The sequence below is a fragment of the Bos indicus genome, chromosome 2, assembly GCF_029378745.1.
Source record: "Bos indicus isolate NIAB-ARS_2022 breed Sahiwal x Tharparkar chromosome 2, NIAB-ARS_B.indTharparkar_mat_pri_1.0, whole genome shotgun sequence".
Classification (NCBI taxonomy): Eukaryota; Metazoa; Chordata; class Mammalia; order Artiodactyla; family Bovidae; genus Bos; species Bos indicus.
In genome coordinates, this window is record NC_091761.1 from 62,848,064 (window position 1) to 62,871,213 (window position 23,150).

Below are 23,150 nucleotides of genomic sequence, written 5' to 3' on the forward strand. Positions count from 1 at the left end.
CTGGGGTCTGAGTGCACTGAGCTCATATCACCTTGGACAGCACTGGTACAAAGATGCACCCTGCCAATGGCTGCCAACTGACTTCCATTTCGGGGGGCAGTTATCCTTGGATTATGATCCTGTAAGAGTCAGCACACGATCACAAAATAAAAGTAAGCAAAACTATAATCATTTGTGTCCTGGCTTCAGCTGAAGAATGGGAAGAGCCCTGCTAGTTACAATGGCATCAGACAAGCCACTGAGTAAGGATGGGGAACAGCTTTCTCCTTCCTAAGATTCCTGCAAACCAGGAGATGTGCTGTACTGGGGGTCATTGAGGAGGAATTATTATCTGGCTCAAACGGTGAGGAATTTGTCCAGGAAAGTGGCTACACCTCCCCTTCTCCTTCAAGTTGTTACCAAACTGCCCCTGGTTTAAGTTATCCAACTGCCAATTCATTCCAGCTAAACATCATGCCTAAGTTAACAAAATAAATAGGACAAAGTCTCTATACCAGCAGGTGAGCTATAGCAACTCTAATAAATGATCTAATATTTTAAAATACAGAAAGAGGGAAGGAAGAAGAGGGAAAGAAGAGGGGAGGATTAAAGGAAGGAAGAGGGGGAGAGAAGGAAGGAGAGGAAAGGGAGGGTAGAAAAGAGGGAAAGAGGAAGAGAGGGAAGGGGAGAAGCAGGGAGACAGGAAGGGACAGAAGGAGACAGGGAAGAAGAAAGGAAAATCTTTGAATTGGATGCATCTCTTCTTTGGCAGGGGTTCAAATTCCATCTCTCCCAGACCCAGTTTCCTCCTGGTAAATGCAGGTAACAGTGCTCCTTACAAGGTGGTGGGGAGGCCCCGTGTGTCTGTCATCACTCACTGCAAGTGTACTGGCGCCGTCTGGAGATCTGGCCAAACCCTGGCAGGTTTTGAGGACCTGGAATGACCACCAGTTGGTCTGGATCCACAGGGCTGTACGCTGCCCTACTCCATTCCCTAAAATGGTAATGGTCGTGACCTCTGGGGGTGTGTTGAGGAAGAGCTGCAGGACCCTATGGGGAAGCCCTCTGCTGACTCCCACTGCAAGCCCCCAGCAGTCTTGAAACTCCCCAGCAGTCTGGACAGAGGATGAAGATACTGAGTAAAAGACAGTGCGGGTGGCTTCCTAAGCCCCTTCCTCTCACCACCCCCGGCCCACCCTCCCCCCTCCTTCACTTGAGCTGTGAGTTGTGACTTCATTGAGGAAATCAGATGGAGTCTCCCTAACCCACACATGGACTATCACTCACCCCTTATAGGGACCATCCTTATCCTCCAAGTTCTGACATCTTCAAAAGCCATTTGGGCTCATGGGAGTACTCTCCCACTTACTTTTAAACTTCATTTTTAAATACTCCTCCCCACCCCCCGCTACTTTTCTCTTGTCTAGGTCAGTATCTCTGTCTCACCAAGCTCTATTAAGGCAGATATGCCTTTGCAAGTCCTGATATTCAAGTAGGTTCCTAATAACTGGTTCTACAACAACTGTTTCAGATACAATGAAAATGGGCAGGTTTCATCTTTGGATCTGGGGCAGAAGCAAATGGTTTCACCCATTCAGTTTAAGTTGCCACATAGAATCCCATAGAACTTTTCCTTGAAATCTATCCATCATAGATATAATCAGGCTCCTGGGATTTGAGGGGACAGGCAGGAGAAAGAGGAAGAAGTTATGGAGAGTCCATTTCTTGGGAGATGGTCCCGTGTAGGGGCTGCAGTATACAACCCTTCAATTCAATCTTGGTTCAGCCATGCCATTTATTATGTGTAGGGTCTTAATCTCTGTTTGCCTCAGTTGCTCACTCAAAAATGTCTGAGCCACCAGGGAGTCTCAAAAATATAGAGTGGGTAGCCGTTCTCTTCTCCAGGGGATCTTCCTGACCCAGGGATCGAACCTGGGTCTCCTGCATTACAGGCAGATTCTTTACCATCTGAGCCATGAGGGAAACCCCACTAATAGTACTGACTTGACAGAACTGTTGTGAGGATCATGCCTGGTATATAGAAGTCCTCAAATATTAGCTATTATCATCACCTCCCCAAGGAGCCCAAAGTAGTTAAAAACAGAATCAGAGAAGAGAGAAGCAAAGCCAGCTAGCTGTAAAAATTTCAACTGACTATAGATAACTCCAGCCTTCCCTGAAGCTCCCTCCAGCCCTAAGGTTGGACCAGGATTCTTGAGGGGGAAGTCCTGCGTTATCTTGAGTGCAGACAGACTCACACCAGATTTTATGAGCATATGCTGTTTATATGAATTTTACTTAAGTATAAAATTGTATATAGATGCTAAATATGATTTTGAGAAGCATACATATTACTACATTATAAAAATCTTCTCAATTGGTTTATCCATTTCTCGAAGGTCATAGTACCTCTTCTTATAATAAAATGATAAATTTTGCTTCCAGAAACACTTGATGCTTGTAAATTTACAAAAAACATTGTAAATGATGCTCCCAATCTGTATTTTTGCTATAAAACTCCACCAACCAGCTCTGTTCTTGCAGGGCCTATTTCAAAGTCTCAATGACTGGCTTTGTGCTGATGCAGAAGGTAATAATACAGGGCAAAGTTCATGGTGTCAGTTCTCACCAAGAATGATTCCTTGGGGATTCAGGCTAGCTTGGGAAGCCAGCTGGGAGCCAGCTCACACAGACACGTCGTATACCTGGTCCCTGAGGCAGTGAACACAGCACCAGGAAGAGGTCAAACTTCCTTCAACTGGCCCAACACACTCAAGTATCTTATTTGACTACCACTCTCAGATTTATAATCCGAGTTGCCTCTAATCTCATTTTAAAACAACATGTCTACCTGACTATTTTCTCTGAGAAACAGCCAGAAATCCACACTTCTATTTCCTTCTACTGACGTGGGTTGCTTTCTTCACCGAGTTTCTCAACAAGGGAGGATAAACAGACCACAGGGAGCCCATGTAAAGGCTCCTCTTTGGGGTGTGTCTGAGCCCCTCTTTGGCAAGGCCGATGGGGAAGCAACTCCCTCTCCCAGGAAGTGGCCAGGCAGCCTCAGGGATCTGCCTTCTCCACAACCTCTCCACAGCTCTCAAGTCTCCAGGGCCTGAGCATCTTCTGCTGGGCTGAGCCACTGCAGCAGGTGTGTGGGGCCACCACCCAGCTCAGCCTCCTCTCTCAGTACCCCTGTGTTTCATAGGGTGGCCACATCCTCTTGGCCCAACCAGCTTCCACTGGGTATGGCTGAGCACAGATGTGTTCCCTATAGCTGTGACTGTGCTTCTGGAAGAACTCAAATGATGCCTCGAAGTTGCATCCCAAACCATTTTCCTCTAAGCTGTGCTTGCATAATGTTCTGAGGGATTCATGATACCAGTATGATATCTCAGTTGTCCTTATAAATCTGGGCCTCACATTCAGAAAGGCACGCCTTTCAGACTATTATACATTCACAAGCATTATGTCTCTCTCCTTTCAAGAACTATCTTAACCCTTTCTTCGCTTGAAAGGAACAATCTCGCAAGGCTTTTGTAACTCTTCTTTACACAGCCCTCTGGCTTTTCTCCATGCTGGTGAGCATGTGGGTACCTGAGACCCGCTGGCCACCCCTTTTTCAGGGAGCATAGCTTCCACACATATGGTGTCGCTCAATGGCTCCTGGCCACAGAAAGCCGTTTGTCTCGGCTCACAGACGGCAATTTCTTTTCCCATCCCTAAACACCATTGTTCCCATACCGTGTGCCAAACTGTTAGGGCTGGAGTAATAGTAAAAAGCCTCGAGGCAAATTACAACCACAACAGCTGTGTTTACTAAGAGCTTTACAAATGAACTCATCCCAGCGTCATGAGAGCGGGCAGGCAGTGGCTCGGAACCTTCCAGAAACACCCCACCCTCAGGATGATCACTGGCTGCCTCAGCCTCCTGCTACCCCAGCCAGTCCCAGCTCTTGGAGGGGACCCTATGCTTCGCACCAGGGATCTTTTTTCACCCACAATACGTTGATCTGTATTCTTCTCCCAGCTGCAATGATTTACACTCGGCTGTTTATCCTCTGGGAGGGCTGCCAGTCACCGACAAAATAGGCAACTGGATGCCGATTCTGCAGAGGCAACAAGAAAACAACTGTCCACCCTGAGGGCCCTCGAATGCCTGCCTAACCACCTGCGGAGAGGCCTGAAATTCCACCATTCATCATTCACACCTTTGGACCGTTGGTGAGCACTCTAAATGCAATACATGTTGCAGTGCATGGCATCAAGAGAACTATCACTCATCCATAACTTTATGTGGATTTGTTTCTTCTAAACAGGTGGCTTCCCAGCTGGCACTAGTGGTAAAGAACCCACCACCCAGTGCAAGAGAAATAAGAGACTTGGTTTCAGTCCCCAGGTTGGGAAGATCCCCTGGAGGAGGGCATGACAACCCACTCCAGTATTCTTGCCTGGAGAATCCCATAGACAGAGAAGGTGGGCTACAGTCCATGGGGTCACAAAGAGTTGGACGTGATTGAAGTGATTTAGTACAACAACTCCAAAACTTTGTTTTGTTACCTGTAAAACTGACACATGCTTCATGAGGCTATGTTGAAGTTGCTTTGCAACTTCTCAAATTCCTGAAATTCATATCTGAATTACTGGATTAAAAAGCAAGCATTCTTGAGAGAGAATTCACTGCAACTGGTACCAACTCGGCACTCTTGCATGGATTAATTTAGGCAACTTGCTATTACCACGGAAATGAGAGGGCAGGTTCTTGGGCTATGAGCACAGGATACAGCCTAGTAAAACAAGGGCGTACATGCCTTCTGACATGGGGTGGTTCTTAGCCAAGTAGCAGCCATCCACCAATCCACCATGTGTGAAAAAAGAAGCCATTAAGGTTTTACTCACCTAGGAAAATTCTGACTCCCTAGTACAACTCGCCTGTTTAAAAGAATGACCCAGAGCAACATACAATTCCCAGGTCTCTTTGGTGGAGGTTCTGATTCAGTGAGGCTGAGCAGGGTCCCTTACATCTGGATGCTTCACAAATTTCCAGGTGGAACTTACGATTGGGCAAGTTTGTTTAACGCTGACCTAGATTCTAAGCACCAACTTAAGCTTCCCTGTGGTTCCTTGGAACAGAGGCTGGAAATCATTTTTTTAAAAAGCAAAAAACCCCACAAATCTCTGCTACCCCCAGAGCACTGGGCCAGTTCCCTGCACAGACCTACAATAGAGCCGCTGCTTGAAACTATAGCCCCGAGAAGCTCTATCAGCTGGGTTCAAAGGGGAGGTCTTCACTCCCAGGTAGGAAGGAGTCTAAAGACTTTATTACATTATACATGAGCGTGAGCTGACAGGCTCCACATCCCAGACACAAAGTCGATGACGGCCATGCATTCTTCCCGGGCTCCCCCAGTTGCCAACCCAGAGGTTGAAACTTCATTTTCAAACCACAAGACAGCTTGGCAGAAACAGCTCTGGCAGTGTATTATCAGGGTTGGGCTCTGACAAGAAGAAAAACTCAAAGTCTCACAGTCAAATTTCAAGAACCAAGGCTTCCTACTAGAGCCGCAGCTGAAAACGGCCTTCATCTTCCTCTCAAAACTTCCCTGATGCCTCAAAACTTGACTGACATCCACACAGGCCACTCAAAGGATGCCGTGGCCCAGATAAAACATGGAATTCATTCTCCCATTCAAAGCTTCTTCTGTCATTTCACCCTTTTGTGAAGAAACACATTCTCTGAGAGCAAGAGATAGAAAGGGGGGCTTCTTTCTGGCCTCCCAGGGGCAAGTCACAGTCTCAAACACCTCTGGGGGCCGAGCAGCTTATGGAGGTTAGAGATGGACCTGGAAGGACTGTCACCCTGGAATATCCCCTAACCCCTACATGGCAGTTGCCACTACTCAGCTCAGCCACCCTATGGTATGTAAAGAGAGTCCGGTTTGCCATACCACCTGCATTTTCAAGAGAAACTGGGGATTCTGGCTTTTCAGATGAACTTTCCCAAATGGCAAATGTCCCAATTTAAAAAAGGTTGTGTTGGGAATTCCAGGGCAGTCCAGTGGTTAGGGCTCTGTGCTTCTACCGCAGGGGCCATGGGCCCAATCCCTGGTCAGGGAACTAAAATTAAAATCCAGCAAGCCTTGCGGTGTGGTGGAAAAAAAATACATTGTGCTGGTTAAACAAAAACATTTGTGGGGTAAGCTATGTGGGAGAAGAATCTGAAAAAAAATATGTACATATCTTATATGCATGTATATAAACATACATATATATATATTCTCTTTCAGATACTTACATATATATATGTATACATACGTATATATCTGTATATAAAACTGATTCACTTTTCCATACACCTGAAACTAACACAACATTGAAAATCAACTATATATCAATAAAAAAATTAATCAATTAAAAAATGTCTGTGGGGGATGTTGGTGGGGGCTTTTGGTCCTTCAGTGCCCTCTTCTGCCTCCCTCCCTCCTGCCCCTTTCCATCCACCTTCTAGACACATCCTCTCTGGCTGCCAGTACCACACAGGCGGCCTGTCCCCTGGCACCAGTGACCCCTCTCCCCAAACCTTGCCAGTGTTCCTGCAGCCAGCAGCAATCGGGGGCGGGGGCTGATGGCTTCCCAGGTGGCCTCATCTCTGGACAGCAATGACAGCTGAGTTATACTTCATATGATCTTCCTTGAAAGCTCAACAAGTTCAAGAGCAGCCTGTTTACCATCCTTTGGTGGATTATCCAGGACCAGTCTGATTCCTCATCTCCTGGCTGCCCCTGTGGAGTTCTCACCCATAGCCTCCATCACGCTCACTGTTTCCCAGCCAAACACACTAGGTTCTTCAAGCAGTCTTTGTAAAGCAAGGTCCGAGTCTCCGTACATTGTATTCCTTCCAATCAAAAGGTCTAATTTACCTAGATTATAACAGTAACAGTGAAACCTAACAGATACTAAGGAACACCAGGCATTGCTTTTTTTTTTTTTTTTTCAGGCATTGCTTTAAGAGCTTTGTATTTAGTAACTCATGCATTCTTACTCAGAACGCTAAGAGGGGTGCTGTTATTACCACCCATTTTACAGATGAGAGGAGAGAGGCCCAGGGAGCCTAAGGCACTGGCCTGCGACCACACAGCTGGTCAGGGCAGAACCAGGATGGAACCCCATCAGAAGTCCCCACCACACCCTAGAGCACAAAGTGCTCTCAAATGGATGGGAACACCAATCCTTCACCACTGAAGGTCCATTATCCACACTGTTGACTCACATAAGCTGTCAGTGACTCTCTGAAATCTCTTTTACATAAACGAATGCTAAGTCCCAGGAACCCCATCCTTTCCCCAGGCGGTGGGCTTTATGGACTCTGTGCCTGGCCTGGTCCAATTACCACCCTGTTGTCCTATTTCTGATGGCCCATAACATTGTCCTGGAGGTGCTCTTCCCTGCGCCCTTGCTCTTAAAAGAATTAGGAGGAGGCCAAGGAGGAGTTCAGATTATAGAATCGTGGAACTCTGGGGAACCAAACAAAAGAACATCCAGGCCTCCACCTCATTTTACAGATGAGGAAAGTGAGACCTGGAGGGCAAAAGAATTCCAAGGACAAGCAGCCAGCGAGCAGTGCAGTCGAAATTAGAACCTGGGCATCTGCTTCCCACCCAGGGCTCCTCCAGCTGCTCCAGACTGTTTTCAGCCCACGTTTCTGGGCTTAAACAGGAGGATGACGAGGAAAATGTGCTCTATGTGCCAGTCGACAAGGAAACCTCAGTGGGTTTAAGATGACAGCCGAGAGCTGGCTGAATCAGGGGCAGACCGCTACGATGATGAGATTGGGGGGAAAAGGCCGCCCAAGGCTCTCTGAGCTCTGAGTTCAGCATTCAGTCCTGCGCACATTCGCTCCTACACTCCGACGGGCTCATGCCAGATGCCCTGCGGGCTTAGGTACAGTCAGCACGCAGCCCAGGCTAGTGTTTGAAAAGTCCTTAAGTCTTCTGGACTGTAGGCTTTAAAGTCTTAAAAGACTATGATTCATGCCTGATGTTTCTCTTTGCGTTTGGCATCTCTTCCTTGTTCCCCTGTCCCACACCCCTAAGCTTATACTTAAATGTGGGCAAAGGCTCTGCAGAATGACTGCCCTTTTCATGGGCCAGGCACTGAGCCAGACAGGACAGCATGTACAGGTGACCAAGGCTTGGCCAGCAATCACCCAGGAGGAGCATGTCCACTCGGGGACATGGAAGTCATCCCTGAGGGGAAGAGACGTACTCCCTGCCTCTGGCAAGGGTGGTCTCACAGAGACCGTGATGGGGTCTTTTCTGATTGCCCATTCAAGGGGGATAAACCGGGAGAGATACAGGGATGCTTCCAAAGGCTCTTCTGATGGAAACCAAAACCAGGGCCTGTGATCACAATGCCTACATTTTCTGGAAAAACTTTAGTAAGACTGATTTTAATTTCATTATTTCAAAATATATAGGCCAATTTGACTTAAGGTAGGCTTAAATATGGGACTTCCTATGTGGCCCAGTGGTAAAGAACCCACCTGCCAATGCAGGAGACACAGGTTCAAGCCCTGGGTTGGGAAGATCCCCTAGAGTAGGAAATGGCAACCCACACCAGTATTCTTGCCTTGGAAATCCTGTGGACAGAGGAGCCTGGAGGGCTAAAGTTTGTGGGGATGCAAAAGAGTTGGACATGACTTAGCGACTAAACAACAACAGATTTGAATGTATCTGGTTTATCTCCATCTCATCTGGGAAGAAAAGTCTGGCCAAGTATTTTAAAGAACAAGATGACAAGGTTTAACCTGCTTACAAAAACATGTTCCTTTCAAGGATTTCAATACATCCTTTAATGACAAAGGTCTTTGGTGATTCATTAAAACAACATACTGCTGCTGCTGCTGCTAAGTCGCTTCAGTCGTGTCCAACTCTGTGCGACCCCATGACGGCGGCCCATCAGGCTCCGCCGTCCCTGGGATTCTCCAGGCAAGAACACTGGAGTGGGTTGCCATTTCCTTCTCCAATGCATGAAAGTGAAAAGGGAAAGTGAAGTCGCTCAGTCGTGTCTGACTCTTAGCGACCCCATGGACTGGAGCCCACCAGGCTCCTCCGTCCATGGGATTTTCTAGGCAAGAGTACTGGAGTGGGGTGCCATTGCCTTCTCTGAAACAACATACTAAGAGCAGTTAAATCTTCTTATGAAATAAAATGGCAGTTCTCCAAACAACTATTTCCAATTTTGTATTAATTTAAATTAAGTCCAAATCAACGAAATTAGTGAGCTAGATGATGACACAGTTTCTAGAATGAGATTTTATCAGACTCAGAAGAGAGACTTTCAAGATTTATTTCTGGTTGTTTAAAGCAGCTGTACTCTTTCTCCCAGAGAAATCTGACTGGACATCCAAATCTATGCCACAGACAAACCGGGGCTGCTATAGTAAGTGGGCCCGGAGGAGCCGGTCTCCGGGCTCTGAAGGACACAGGTGAATAATCACTGATCTCATCCAGGGCTCAGCAAACTTTCTCTATAAACGGACAGGCAGCAAATATTTTAGACTTTGTGTGAGCATGTATGCTCTCTGTCATATATCCCTTCGCTTTTACTTATTATTCATTGTATTTTTTACAACTTTAAAAATGTAAAAACCATTTCTAGCTTCAGGCCAAAGGCCCACAGGTCCTGTTAACTTTAATTTTTAACAGCCTTATTGAGGTATGATTGGTGTATAATAAACTGCATTTTTTGTTTGTTTGTTTTTTTAAACTTGTACCCATGGCCAGGTGTGTTTTTTAAAAGCAATATAACAGTTTCTGGCAACACTGTAACAATGAACATTTTCTTTCCCAGATGCTTGGCTTCTGAGGCATCTTGTACAGAGGTATTCAAAAAGACTGCTCCTTCCACACGGTCATCTGTTCAAATGTTTGCCCCTCCTCCAAGGAAAAAAAGTGGCACGTATTTAAAGTGTGCAATTTGTAAGTGCTGACATATGGATATAACTCGGACCCATCACCACCATCAAGACAGCAGACATGCCCACCTTTCTCACCCCTCCTCCTGGCAACCAGCCATCTGCCTTCTGTCCCCATGTATCAGTTTGCGTTTTCTGGAGTTTTATATTGGAGAAGGCAGTGGCACCCCACTCCAGTACTCTTGCCTGGAAAATCCCACGGACAGAGGAGCCTGGTAGGCTGCAGTCCATGGGGTCACTAAGAGTCGGACAGGACTGAGTGACTTCACTTTCACTTTTCACTTTCCTGCATTGGAGAAGGAAATGGCAACCCACTCCAGTGTTCTTGCCTGGAGAATCCCAGGGACAGGGGAGCCTGGTGGGCTGCCGTCTATGGGGTCGCACAGAGTAGGACCCGACTGAAGCGACTTAGCAGCAGCAGCAGCAGCAGAGTTTTATATTCAAAGACTCATATAGTATAGACTCTTTCTCATGTTTGATTCTCCCACTCAGTGTCATTATTTTAAGGTCTGCCATGTTGCTGTGTTTATCAATAATTCAATCTTCTTCATTCATGTTGTTTAGTCACTCAGTCACGTGTGACTCTTTGCAACCCCACGGACTGTAGCCCACCAGGCTCCTCTATCCATGGGATTTCCCAGGCAAGAATACTGGAGTGGGTTGCCATTTCCTCCTTCAGGGGATCTTCCCAACCCAGGGATTGAACTCATATCTCACTGCATTGGCAGGCAGATTCTTTACCACTGAGCCACCAGGGGAGAGGGCAGGAAAAGGAAGCTGGAAGTGCTACTCAAAAAATCCCACAGATAGTCCAGCCTCTTCCCAGGCTCTCTCACTGCTAATTTCACCAGAGCTTTTGAAAAACAAAAAAAAATTTTTTTTTTTTTTTGACTGTGCAGTGCAGCATGAGGGATCTTAGGTCCCTGACCAAGGATTGAACCCACATCCCCTACAGTGGAATCACAGAGTCTTAACCATTGGACCACCATAGAAGTCCCTTGAAAACCTCTTGACACCTCTCGATGGTCTGAGGAACTTGCACAACTACCTCCATTCCTTTCCCCTTAAATCCCTCCTTCCGGTGTCCCTCAGGCCAGAGACACTTGGAATCTCCCAAGTCATACATACCCTAAATTGCACAGATAAATCAACGTGAAAAGAAATCAAAAGGAGATTGATTCATTCATCCAGTAGGTACTGCGTGCCTATGGTGTGCCAGGCACTGTGCTGGGTAGAATAACATCAATAATGATTCCTGTCCCCAGACTGCTTCATTTCTTAGCAATCAAGAAGAGATTGACAGAAATGATAAGTATATGATCACAAAATGATTTACATAAAAAGTAGGGGAGAGGATGCTGTGTTTGAGATGGGGAGAGGATGCTGTGTTTGAGATGGGGAGAGGATGCTGTGTTTGGGATGGGGAGAGGTGACATTTGGTTGAGAACACACACATGGGACACGATGGCCCCAGGAGGTGAGGGCTGGGGGAAGCCGGGGCAGGGAGCAGCCCTGCAGAGCCTGAATCCCCACGCAAACTGGATTTCACAGGACACAACGTGCTCCAAGTTTACAATGAAGCCACTGCAGGGACTCCAGGCAAGGAGGAACACAGTCCAATTTATATTTTTAAAAAGATCACATGGGCCGCTGCTGTGTGGAGACCGGATTACAAAGGCCAGGAAGTTAGAACAGAGAAGGGAAAGGCTGTGGCACATTTCTGTCGGTAGCTGTAGGGATCTATATCCTGGATGATGAATTACATGTTCAGAAACTGCTTTTGTTCTCCCTCATTTGCACATTCGTTTTGAATGGCTGTTATTACATACAGACATTTAAAGATTATTACAGATTAAAGGCAATATCATCTCATTCTAATGCACTGCCAAGTTTTCCAGGAAATGCCTCAGAGACAGAATTTCAACTTTTAGTTGATTTATCAGAAACTTGAATATGGGGTAAACATTGAGAGAAGCAACCATGGTAGTGTTACATTTTTATTGAAAAAATGGCAGTTCTGTGGGATATCTGTTTGGAAATTTCATCATTTAATAATTGAAATGTGATAATAAAACTATATTACAAGAAAAAAAAAATCACCCTACTCCCTGCACCCTGGGTCCTGTGGGTACTGTTCAGTGTCATTTTAGGGGAAGCTTTAAAACCACAGTCTTTTATAAAGAACAGACTCGTGGTTGTTCAGGGGGAGCAGGGGTTGGGGAAGGATGGAGTAGAAGGTTGGGGTTAGCAGATGAAAGCTGTTATGTACAGGATGGATAGACAAAAAGGTCCTACTGTAGAGCACAGGGAACTATATTCAATATCCTACCTAAAACATACTGGAAAAGAATATGAAAAAGAATGTGTATTTATATATATATATACATATATATATAATTGAATCACTTTGTTGTACAGAAGAAACTAACACTTAACTATACTTAACAAAATCAACTATACTTAATAAAAATAATAATAAAAAGAGTGCAGTCTTTGTCAGCGAGATAAAAAGGAACTTTCCAAATTCGGATGAGACTATCTGACTTTGGTTGCTGCCAGGCAGGCTAGGGCTGGGGCGTCGGGCCCCCGGGTCTGCAGCCAGAAACAATTGAACGTGCTCAAATCAGGCATATTTACTCTGCAGAACTGGCTGTGAGGCTGTTGCTGATTCTGTGTGTGGTAAGCACCCAGGAGCAATGGTTTACCTGTTAATGTTTGTCCAGTGCACCAGTATCACCCACGCTTCCTGGTTTCTGAATCCTGCTTGAAGCACGGACTCCCTCTGCTCAAGCTCCTAGTACAAGTGGCAGCCAGGAGGCATGTTTCCTAGCGGGGGCTGGAACACTGACCTGGCTCTGGGTTGGTCCTGCCATGGGCCATGCCCCTTCATCTCCTTGAGCTGGTTTCTGTGCTAGAAAGCAAGCTGGTGAAGGAAGTGACAGCTGATACCACAGATGGAGTCACCATGCACTCTCTAAATGATGGCTGTGAAAGGCCCAGTTCACATCAGTTCAGTTCAGTCACTTAGTCATGTCCAACTCTTTGCGACCCCATGAATTGAAGCACGCCAGGCCTCCCTGTCCATCACCAGCTCCCGGAGTTCACCCAAACTCATGTCCATCGAGCCGGTGATGCCATCCAGCCATCTCATCCTCTGTTGTCCCCTTCTCCTCTTGCCCCCAATCCCTCCCGGCATCAGGGTCTTTTCCAATGAGTCAACTCTTCGCATGAGGTGGCCAAAGTATTGGAGTTTCAGTTTCAGCATCAGTCCTTCCAATGAACACCCAGGACTGATCTCCTTTAGGATGGACTGGTTGGATCTCCTTGCAGTCCAAGGGACTCTCAAGAGTCTTCTCCAACCCCACAGTTGAGAAGTGTAAACCCTGCACTAAAACTAGGCCCTCTTTCAGTATAGCATTGGGGCTTCCCTTGTGGCTCAGCTGGTAAAGAATTCGCCCGCAGTGAGGGAGACCTGGGTCTGACCCCTGGGTTGGGAAGATCCCCCAAAGAAGGGAAAGGCTACCCACTCCAGTATTCTGGCCTGGAGAATTCCATGGACTGTATAGTCCATGGGGTCTCAAAGAGTTGGATACAACCGAGCGACTTTCAGTTTCACTTATTATCATGTTAGTTATTGAATAAGTGGTAGCCTCTGCTGACTGCCTACTATCAAGACATGTCAGGCCCAGGGCTGGGGACTCCGTCTTTACAGTAACACAGATCTTAGTAAAGTCACACTTCGTTTTCCATGGATTGCTTATCCATCAGCCTTAATTACACAGAACATAACCAAGAATCCTCAAACAGCTAAAAAGATGTGATGAGATCCATGCCAGGACTGTTGGCCAAATGTGTCCTTCAAGACAGACTCAGTTTACAAAGGACATGGTGTAGTTCAGAGGTCAACAAACTTTTCTATAAGGGGACAGATAATAAACAGTTTAGGCTTTGATTGTCACACAGTGTCTATTGCAACTATACCACTCTGCCACTTTAGTGCAAAAGCAGCCATAGGCAATGGGCAGGTGTAGCTATGGCCTTTTTTTTTTTTTTGAATAGTTGGTTTATAGTATCTTGTTAGTTTTTGTGTATAGCAAATGATTCAGTTACAACTACATATTTTTTCTTTTTCATATTCTTTTCCATATGGGACTCACAATTTCTTTTTTTTTTTTTAATTTCTTTCTCTTTTTTCTTCGCACATCACCAGGAATGCGGGATCCTAGCTTCCTGAGCAGAGATCAAATCTGTGTCCCCTGTGCTGGAAGGGCAGAGCCCCAACCAGAACGAGCTATGCTCTAGTAAAATTTCATTTACAAAAACAGAATTGGCTCAAGGGCCAGAATTTGCCAACAGAGTTTAAAAACTGGAATCTGAATATCTGAGAGCAGGTTTGTAAATGCAGTTCCTTAAAAGTCCTACCCTGAACCCCAGCTCCTCCACAACCTCACATTGCCATCAGTTCTCATTATGTTTCCGATCTGACCCCAATAATTATGTTAATAATAGCAAACATTTAGACTTACACTGTGCCAGGCCCTTTTCTAAGCACTTTACATGCATTACCCAAATTAAATCAATGAAGAAACCCTATTGTCGTCATTCCCATGAAAAATGAAGCCAAGTCAAGTTAAGCAACTTACCTTGGGGTGTAGAGGCAGGATTTGAACCCTGCCGTCTGGCTCCACATCAGTGTTCTTGACCACTACGCCCTACTGCCTGGCAGGTACCAACTGTACACGTCAGGATGACAGATGACTAGGCAGGTACTGGGCTTTCTACCTCCTCGGAGAGTCCACTGTTGACCATGGGCTTGCCCCACTGGAAGGGGTCAGGCACCAGAGACTGGCAGGAGCAACACTTTGCCATTGTGCTTACTGGGAAGTAAGACTGGGGGGCTGGTGGAATGAGTAACTAGTATGGGTAAAAAGTAACATGAGAGCTGGCAGCCTGACAGGAGGAGCAGGAAGGCCAAAGTAAAGAGGAAAAAGGAATTATTTATTCACGGATTGGCCAACTACTCAGGGCCAAGCACTCTCCACAACTTCAAACATCCCAAGTCCTTGTGCTTTGATCAACCTCACCTGGGTATCACCGAGGGGCTTGTGTGAAATGCAGGATCTTGGCCCTGCCCCAGAAGGTCTGAATCAGAGTGAGCATCTACTACAAGGTCTCATGTGGTTCCCTTGCACTCAAGGCTGAGAAGCCCTGCCCTACACGGCAGTTGTTACCACTCCCATTTCCCGGGCCACGCACCTAAGGCTCGAAGAGGTTAATTACTTCCCACACTGGTGAACTGCAGGCTTATGTCTGAACTCCAGCTTGTTGTTTAGGGGCTATGCCTATTTATTGGAGGGGCTCAAAGCAAGTTCTTCAAGACATTTACTTCAGCAGCAAATGTGTATCAAGAAGTAATACAAATATCATGGTATGTAACATGTTGACCTACCATCAGTAGAAAAATTGATGTGGATCAATAGATGCACTTGTGCTCAGGATGAATTGTTAAGAAACATGAAAATGAAAAATTCAGTTATGCACGTTTCAATGACTTAATTTCTACAATTTTCAAAATCTCTTACTTTTAAGAAACTACCTTAGTTTTTATTCCCTGATGACTTAAGGTAACAGGAAGCTGAAGGACTCTGAATTCAGAAACACAGGACAGATGTCCCTCTTTCTAGGCACAAGTATTAGCTGATGACAATGACCAGACTGCCCCATAGATAGATGAGGACAATCTAAATCTGTGGGTTCTTGGGCTAAGAAACAGGTTTGTACTTGGGATCAGGCTTTCGCAATCTCATGTGATGCTAAGGGTCTTGAGTAATGATGCTTTCTAAGTGGGCGTCTTTGGGATTCTGGACTCAGGACAGCCAGGTCCTCTCTCTCCCAGTCACCTCTCCACTATGTATTATAACATCAGGAGAGGACCAAAGGGTAACTCCACCATGAATTAGGGAAGAGCTGAAGAGTTAGCCCACTCCTCCTTTGCCTGTATTTTTAACAATAAGGAACAGAAACAACCCAGAATACTACAAGGGAACACAATGAGATAGAGACGTATGATCCAGAAAAAGAAAGCTTCCAGGACTTCCTTCGTGGCCCAGTAGGTAAGAATCTGCCTGCCAATGCTGGGGACACAGGTTTGATCCCTGGCCAAGGAAGATTCCACTTGCCAAGGGGCAATTAAGCCCATGTTCCACAACTACTGAGCCTGCACTCTAAAGTTCGAGAGGCGCAACTACTGGATCATTGCATCTACAGCCTGTGCTCTGCAATGAGAAGCCACTACAGTGAGAAGTCCGTGCACCACAACTAGAGAGCAGCCCCTGTTTGCCACAACCAGAGAAATGCCCACATACAGCGGCAAAGACCCAGCACAACCAATAAATAAATAAATGAAATTTAAAACTGCACACGCTCAAGCACACACACACACAAAGAAAGCTTCCAGGAACTCTAGCAGCTACTTTCTCTTTGTCTCCAGGCTGCATGGGTGGTGTCTTCCTGTCTGCCTTCCTACCTGCCCCCAGCCCCCCCACCCTTCACCCCCAACCCCTGCCAAGGCACCCCACGGCTCTCACAGTGGGACCTCTCCCCCACTGTGGTTCTGCCCCCGTCATCCTCTCGACAGCACCCTCTCCCTTTCTAAACTGGTCCTGCTTCCTCCTCGCTGGCCTCCTGGAAGGCTTCTGCCTTGGCCTCATCACAACACTGGACACATTCTTTCAATTTCTGTCCCCATGGCTCACTGCCCCTCTAATTTCCAACGTCAAGTGAAGAATCCCATGGATCCAGTGTGGCTTTCTGAGCCAGAGTCAGGGCAGCCCACTACTGAAGAGCCTTGGGGCTGCCTCAGGCCAGAGGACAATTCCCTGGGCCAATCATCCCAGGGTGGAGGGCTGATGGGGTAGCATTCCCTAATCACATGCCTCGGAAGGTGGGGAGTATGTGGAGTAGGAGTAATAGCCTCGCAGCTATCTTCAGAGTTTCAGTGAGTCTAGAATCTCAGGGTGAGCAAGGACCTCCTGAGTCATCGGGTCCAAACCAGTGCCTGCCCACAAGCACTCACTGCAGTCCCCAACTGCCCAGGATTGGCGGCGTCACTTCCCTTCTCAGCAATGCTGGGTGGGAGGAGAGAAAGGGACAAGGGATGGGAAAAAAATTCACTGACCTTCCTGCTGAAGTCAGTGTTGAACACGACTCTGGAAACATGACTGTAATAACACTGCACTTAAAGGGTGTGTCTGATTTCTATGAACATCCACTAGGCACTACAGGATGGGGAAGATTTGAAAGAGGAAGCTAAGTTCTCATATACTGTGCTGTGTTCAAAAGCCTGAGAGGATATCCTGAATTTATGTGAAAACTTTAGGGTATTTTTCATCTTTTGGCGCCTTTCGCCTCAAAGAATGTTGGGTAGTTATAATGCATTAAAATGGAAACAATGTCCCAGATTTTTGGCACTCAAATTCTAAAGTAGACACACTGCTACTCCATCTTTTGTAATACTTCCAGCACATGGGAGGTCAGGTACCCTGTGGAGTTTTGGAGGAATTTCCAAATCACACCCCAAATCTCTTGGCCAACATGGGTAGTAGTTTAGGATTCTGTTTGGCATCACGGAAATCATCCTTTTAGTGGCAGTATTACTTTGTCCAAGGTGGCTGAAAAGCTTTCAGAACCAATTGACTGTTTTGTTTTTCTAGGGCTAGATGGCTCAGTCATGTTTGACTCTTTGCGACCCCACAGATTGTAGCTCGCCAGGCTCCTCTGTCCATGGGATTCTCTGGGCAAGAATACTGGATACTGGAGGGGGCTGCCATGCCTTTCTCCAGGGGAATCTTCCCACCCAGAGATTGAACCCGTGTCTCCTGAGTCTCCTGCATTGGCAGTTGAATTTTTTTTTTTTAACCACTGAGTCACATGGGGTCGCTAAGAGTCGGACACGACTGAGCGATTTCACTTTGACTTTTCACTTTCATGCATTGGAGAAGGAAATGGCAACCCACTCCAGTGTTCTTGCCTGGAGAGTCCCAGGGATGGGGGAGCCCGGTGGGCTGCCGTCTATGGGGTCGCACAGAGTCGGACACGACTGAAGCGACTTAGCAGCAGCAGCAGCAGCTGGGAAGACCCTTGTGAAACTGAAAAAGCTGCCAGAAGCACCTAGGAGGAAGCACTGGGGTCCAAAACCAATGTAGTTTCAAGTCCACGTGGACATACACACGACCTGTTTTTTGAGCAGGTACAGGAGGGGGAAGGGAGTTACTTTTTTTTTTTTTCTCTTTTAAGAGCTCAAGTCTTACTAAAATCAGCTTTGAAAGTCTTAAAACTAATACTACGATCCACTTATTTTACAATGAAGCAGAGAATGACAACATCCAATGTGCACTTTTAAACCCAAGTTCACCTGAATGGCAGCTGAAAAATGCCCGATTCAGAAGGGGCTGATTTTGACACAAAGAAAACAAAGATGTATACGTTCAGGGGAACACCTTAAGTAACCACTTACAATCTCAGCTGATTTTATTTTACTTGAGAGGAGAACACATGGAATAATATATTAGAAAATAAATCTTGTTAACCAGCCCTAGTTTCTCAACCTCGGCACTACTGACATTTTGTGCCAGGTAATTCTTTGCTGTGGGGCTGTTCTGTGCACTCTTGGGTGGTTCAGCAGCATCCCTGACCTCTACCCAGTAGACGCCAGGGGTCCCTACCCTCTGCCAAGACAACCAAAGTTGTTCCTAGACATTGCCCGATGTCCCCACCGGAGAACCACTGTACTAAACCAAAGCAGGATTCTAGCTGTTTACAGCAAAGGCAGTTATCTGGAAATAAATTAGCTTCCCTGGAAATAGGCTGATGTGTTGTCCCTTCCACATAGTTAGCACTTAGAACTGAAGAGGGGGTGGTAGTGCTTTCCCTTTTCTGAACACGAGGTCAGATAACCAAGAGCAAGTGAATCTTCTTTGCATACATCACGTGTGCTCCCTCAGCGGTCAGACTTCCAGCTTCCTGAGTAAGGGAGACATGGGACCAGGAGACCACAGTCCCTGATCATTCCAGAAAGCGAATAACTTTTATGTTTAGGAAGACACATATTTTCCAAGTCCTGGAGACTGTTCTGTCTTGTACAAACATATCTTCCAAAAAAACTCGCAACATCTACATGCTAAGAAAGACTTTCCTTTGCATGCCATGTGGACAGGTCACACCCCCAATCCATTTCTTTTTTTTTATCGTATCTTTTTCAGATGGGACCTGGAAATCACCCAGGAGAACCAAGGGGCCCCCAAGGGCCCAACAATCCAATGTTCTTGGAAAACTTGGCTAAGCCTGTGGCCAAGAATGCTGCTTCAACCAAGATGTCCTCAAGTAAACTGTCTGCCGTCAGCCCAGGCAGGTATCTCCCTTCCCTGGTTAGTTGACTACTGACCACACTAGTGACCAAAGCCAAGAGGATGTGAGGGCCAACGCCCTCCCCAGGCAAAGGGAGCTGCCTCCCCTTACGAACCATTTCACAGAAGGCACAGGAAATGAGTCACTTGGCAAAGGGTCTCCCTGTGCAATGCCTTGCTCCAGAAATGCACGCAGCCTCTGAGGGGCCCGGGCTTCCAGGAGCAAGCCTAGGATGGGAGAGGAGCCGACACATGTCACTTTCAACATGCAAAGGATGAGGGGCCCTGTGGGGCAGCCACCGTACAGATGAGCAGGTATAGCTTTGATCAGACACCCAAATACCCATCGGTCCAAATCCCTGCATGCTCTTGTTTATTTCTAAGCAGACCCTGTTAAGCTGTGGGCACTTGGCTTGATTACTCCCTGGATCAAAGCTGAATTAAATTACACGGCAAGTTTTGAGAGCGAGAGGCACGCACACAGGCCGACTCACTTTCCAGAAGCTGTCCACTTTGCCGTACACGAGTGACTGGTTCTGCCTCTTGATTTCGTTGATGTGGTGGATGTCGCTGGAGTTCAAGTGCTGCTCGACCACAAAGCCCAGGAAGCTGTTGTCTGGAGTGTGAGCTGGTGTGGAGAGGACGGGACATGGCAGTTAAAATTCAATCAGCAGGAACAAACACCAACCATTACCAATTTGACTCAAGCTGTCGCGAGCATAATTAAATGTTTTCATGTTACCTCGTTCTTTCTTTACCTGGGAAGGGGTTCAAGGGAGTGGCCTGCTCCCACCCAGCCCCAACTCCACCTTCACAGAGAACTAATTCTCTCCAGGATGGATTAACCCAAGCCCAACCCTGCTTTTCTCAGTGGAAAGTCCATCTGTTTAAAAACCATTCAGCTGCAAACTCCCCCCCATCCTGTCTCCTCAGCACAAAGACACTGGCTCCCGACAGAAATGCCCTCATCCAGGTTATACCAACTAGTGGCTGGAAACCTGGAGGGAGCGGGGCTGAGTCCACGATCCTCAACAAGGTCAGCAGACCCTGCACGCTCTCCTTCAACTCCAGGTGTACTCACTGTCCAGTGAACCAGGCAACATCACCCTCACTCTGCACCGCCTCTAAGAATCATTCACTAATGAAAGATGTAATTCTGAATGGATGGATGGAACGAAGACAGAATAAAAGGTGAAGCTCACCGGGCTGTGAACCACTTCTGAAAAGCCAACCAACCTAAGAAAGCATGTCTAGTCTCCAAGATAGACAACTCTGAAAGAGAAAAGGCATGTTCCTCTGGATCATTCATAATTTGAATTCTACAACTTCTCTATTTTTTTTTCATTTATTTATTCTTTTCTTTTTTGGGCCACACCATGTGTGGGATAATCTTAGTTCCCCAACCAGGTATCAAACCCTGCATTGGAAGTGCAGAGTCTTAACCACTGGACTGCTAAAGAAGTCCCTAAAACTTCTCTGTTTTAACACCTGACAAAGAGAGAAAGCAAGCCCATACCCTTCACAAACATTTATCTCTCATGTCCATAATTTTAAAAAGGAATTTCACCAGAAGGCAACCATCAGAAAACAGTCTCTCTCGAGGAAACAGAGACCCTTCTCTCCTCTCCAAACATCTGGCCACAGAACCCTGCAGAAGATGACAACCCAGCAGAGGCCCCACCACAGGAAAAGCAACTGCTTGGCTTGACTTTGACCTGAACATAACTAAAAATAACTTAAATGGAGAGAGACTGAATATTTAATAAAATCTACACAGCGACGCTCCCACCCTATTTGGTCACAGGTGGGTGGCTGACAACCCACAACCGGAGGCGGAAGTTGCTTCCCGTGTCTTGCTTTGGTTTTCCCAGGAGTTTCCCAGGCAGGAAGAGGGCACAGAAGCCCTTTAAGATGCTCCAGGGACCTGAAGGCCCGGGTACCCCTCAGGCACCCGCAAGAAGATGAACGAGGGAGCTGGGCAGAGAGCCCTGAGCCGTGGACGTGAAGAAGCTGCATAAATACTTGTGATCACCAGCCTGTCTCCTAGGCTGCTGCTTAATGGGGGTGACAGAACGAGGAGATAATAGGGTTGTGACTGGGGAGTTGTGTGCGGTCTGGCCAATCTGTTATTTCATTTCTGCGTTTTTGAACAAGTGCCCAGAGGCAATGGCAATGGCTGCAGTTGGCTGGAAAGTAAATTACTGAATAAATTCTACTGCCAACAAGAGGCAATGGTCGCTTTTTTATTTCTCCCCCTTTTGGAAGAGCTGGCGAGGAGGGGGTTTGATGGGGTTTAGGGGAGGGGCAGAGAGCCTGTGTGCATTTGAAATGTTGATAAGGCAGTTTAAAAAAAAAATCTCTTTCTAAAACTTTTGATTCTTAGTAGAAATTCTGAAATAGAATCTGATGCTTTAAACTTTGAAATTGTGGTTTTGTCTTCAGAAAATTTATGTGGTGACTAAGCTCCATGCTTTAGATATTTGTTTCTGCAGTTCCATTATCTAATTTCTAGGTGGGCCTGTTTTAAAAAATAAAATAATCTAGCATCTAAAACACTTAACAGGTTAGAAAAATAGATCAGGTACTAAGGTGCTTTCAAAAAGAAAATGATCATCAAGACCCAAGAAGGAAAAAAAAATTGTTTGTTTATATTTCTGTGTCAAAGATTCCCCATAGCTTAAACAATAAGAGGGAGGGGAAGTAAACAACCTACTCAAAAAAACTTGTGGGGAATGGTGGGCCTTTACTATTTTATGACTGGCCATTTGGTATTAAACTAACTTGGACACTGTATGAAGAAATAATTACACACACAAGTTCTCCTCTGAAGTTTTCATCCACACACCTTACTTCAACTCTTCTCTTGTCCCCACTATAAACTTGGGGACTGACAATCTGCAGGATCCATTTAAGCAGCTCAGGTGAGACTTAAGGAGAAATAGGGTAGCACTTACAAACACACTGCCACACTTCACGAGCGCCAGGCAGATTGGCCATGTCTCTTTCCAGGCCACAGTGGACCTGTCCCGGGACACTGAGAGTCTGCAACATGAGCAGATGCTCGCCTGAGATTTGCCCGGCAGGGGACTTGGAAGTAACCACAGAGCAGGTATGCCTGGCCTCCAAGGAGCTGGGTGTCTGCCTGGTGACAAGCCCTTCAAGAGACTCCATCTGACACAAGCCTCCTTCCTGAAGCCGAGTATAGTAAACCACAAGCCACAAGAGCAGGCTGATGGATCTGTAAGGACCTTTCTGTGGAGACCTACCCTCAGGCCAAGCTTTGTTTTTTTTGCTTTGCTTTCAGAAGGGAATACAAACTTCAGCTGTGTTGGGAGGGGTTCAAAGGGAGGGTATTTACATTTCAAGGTAAATCAAAGAAATCCCATCATAAATGAGACACAGGAAATCCTGTACTTTTGGAAATCACTTCATTCTAGGAGGTAAACAAATGAGATTTAAAAAAAATAGCTGACAATCTGAGCGCTTTATAGTGATCATTTCATTATATCTTCACAAAAACCTTATAACATATTTGTACAGATGAGAAAACAGAGAGAGAGTCATTTAAACTATCCAAGTTGACATGCCAGGAAATGGCAACATTGGGATTCAGAGTCAGACCAGCTGTTCCCAGAATCCAGCCTCCTTAAAGCACTTTAATACACCGCTTCAGACACCAAGTATCTTATTTTCCGGACTCTGTGAACCGTAATGGTAAACATGCTTTATAGGAAAATAATTTTATAAGGCAGACCAGGATATACATGAAAGAACAATAAAGTATAAATATA

At 46.2% G+C, this 23,150-nt stretch overlaps 1 protein-coding gene across 7 annotated transcripts in view; it reads right to left on the bottom strand.

Moving 5' to 3' along the window:
• The window catches only part of MGAT5 (alpha-1,6-mannosylglycoprotein 6-beta-N-acetylglucosaminyltransferase), a 397,375-nt gene that overhangs the window by 94,811 nt on the left and 279,414 nt on the right, over positions 1-23,150 (bottom strand). For all 7 annotated transcript variants that reach the window (XM_070799867.1, XM_070799869.1, XM_019973660.2 and 4 more), the window contains one exon: positions 19,854-19,987. In XM_070799867.1, the coding sequence (XP_070655968.1) occupies positions 19,854-19,987 (134 nt within the window). The remainder of the gene's footprint in view (positions 1-19,853; positions 19,988-23,150) is intronic.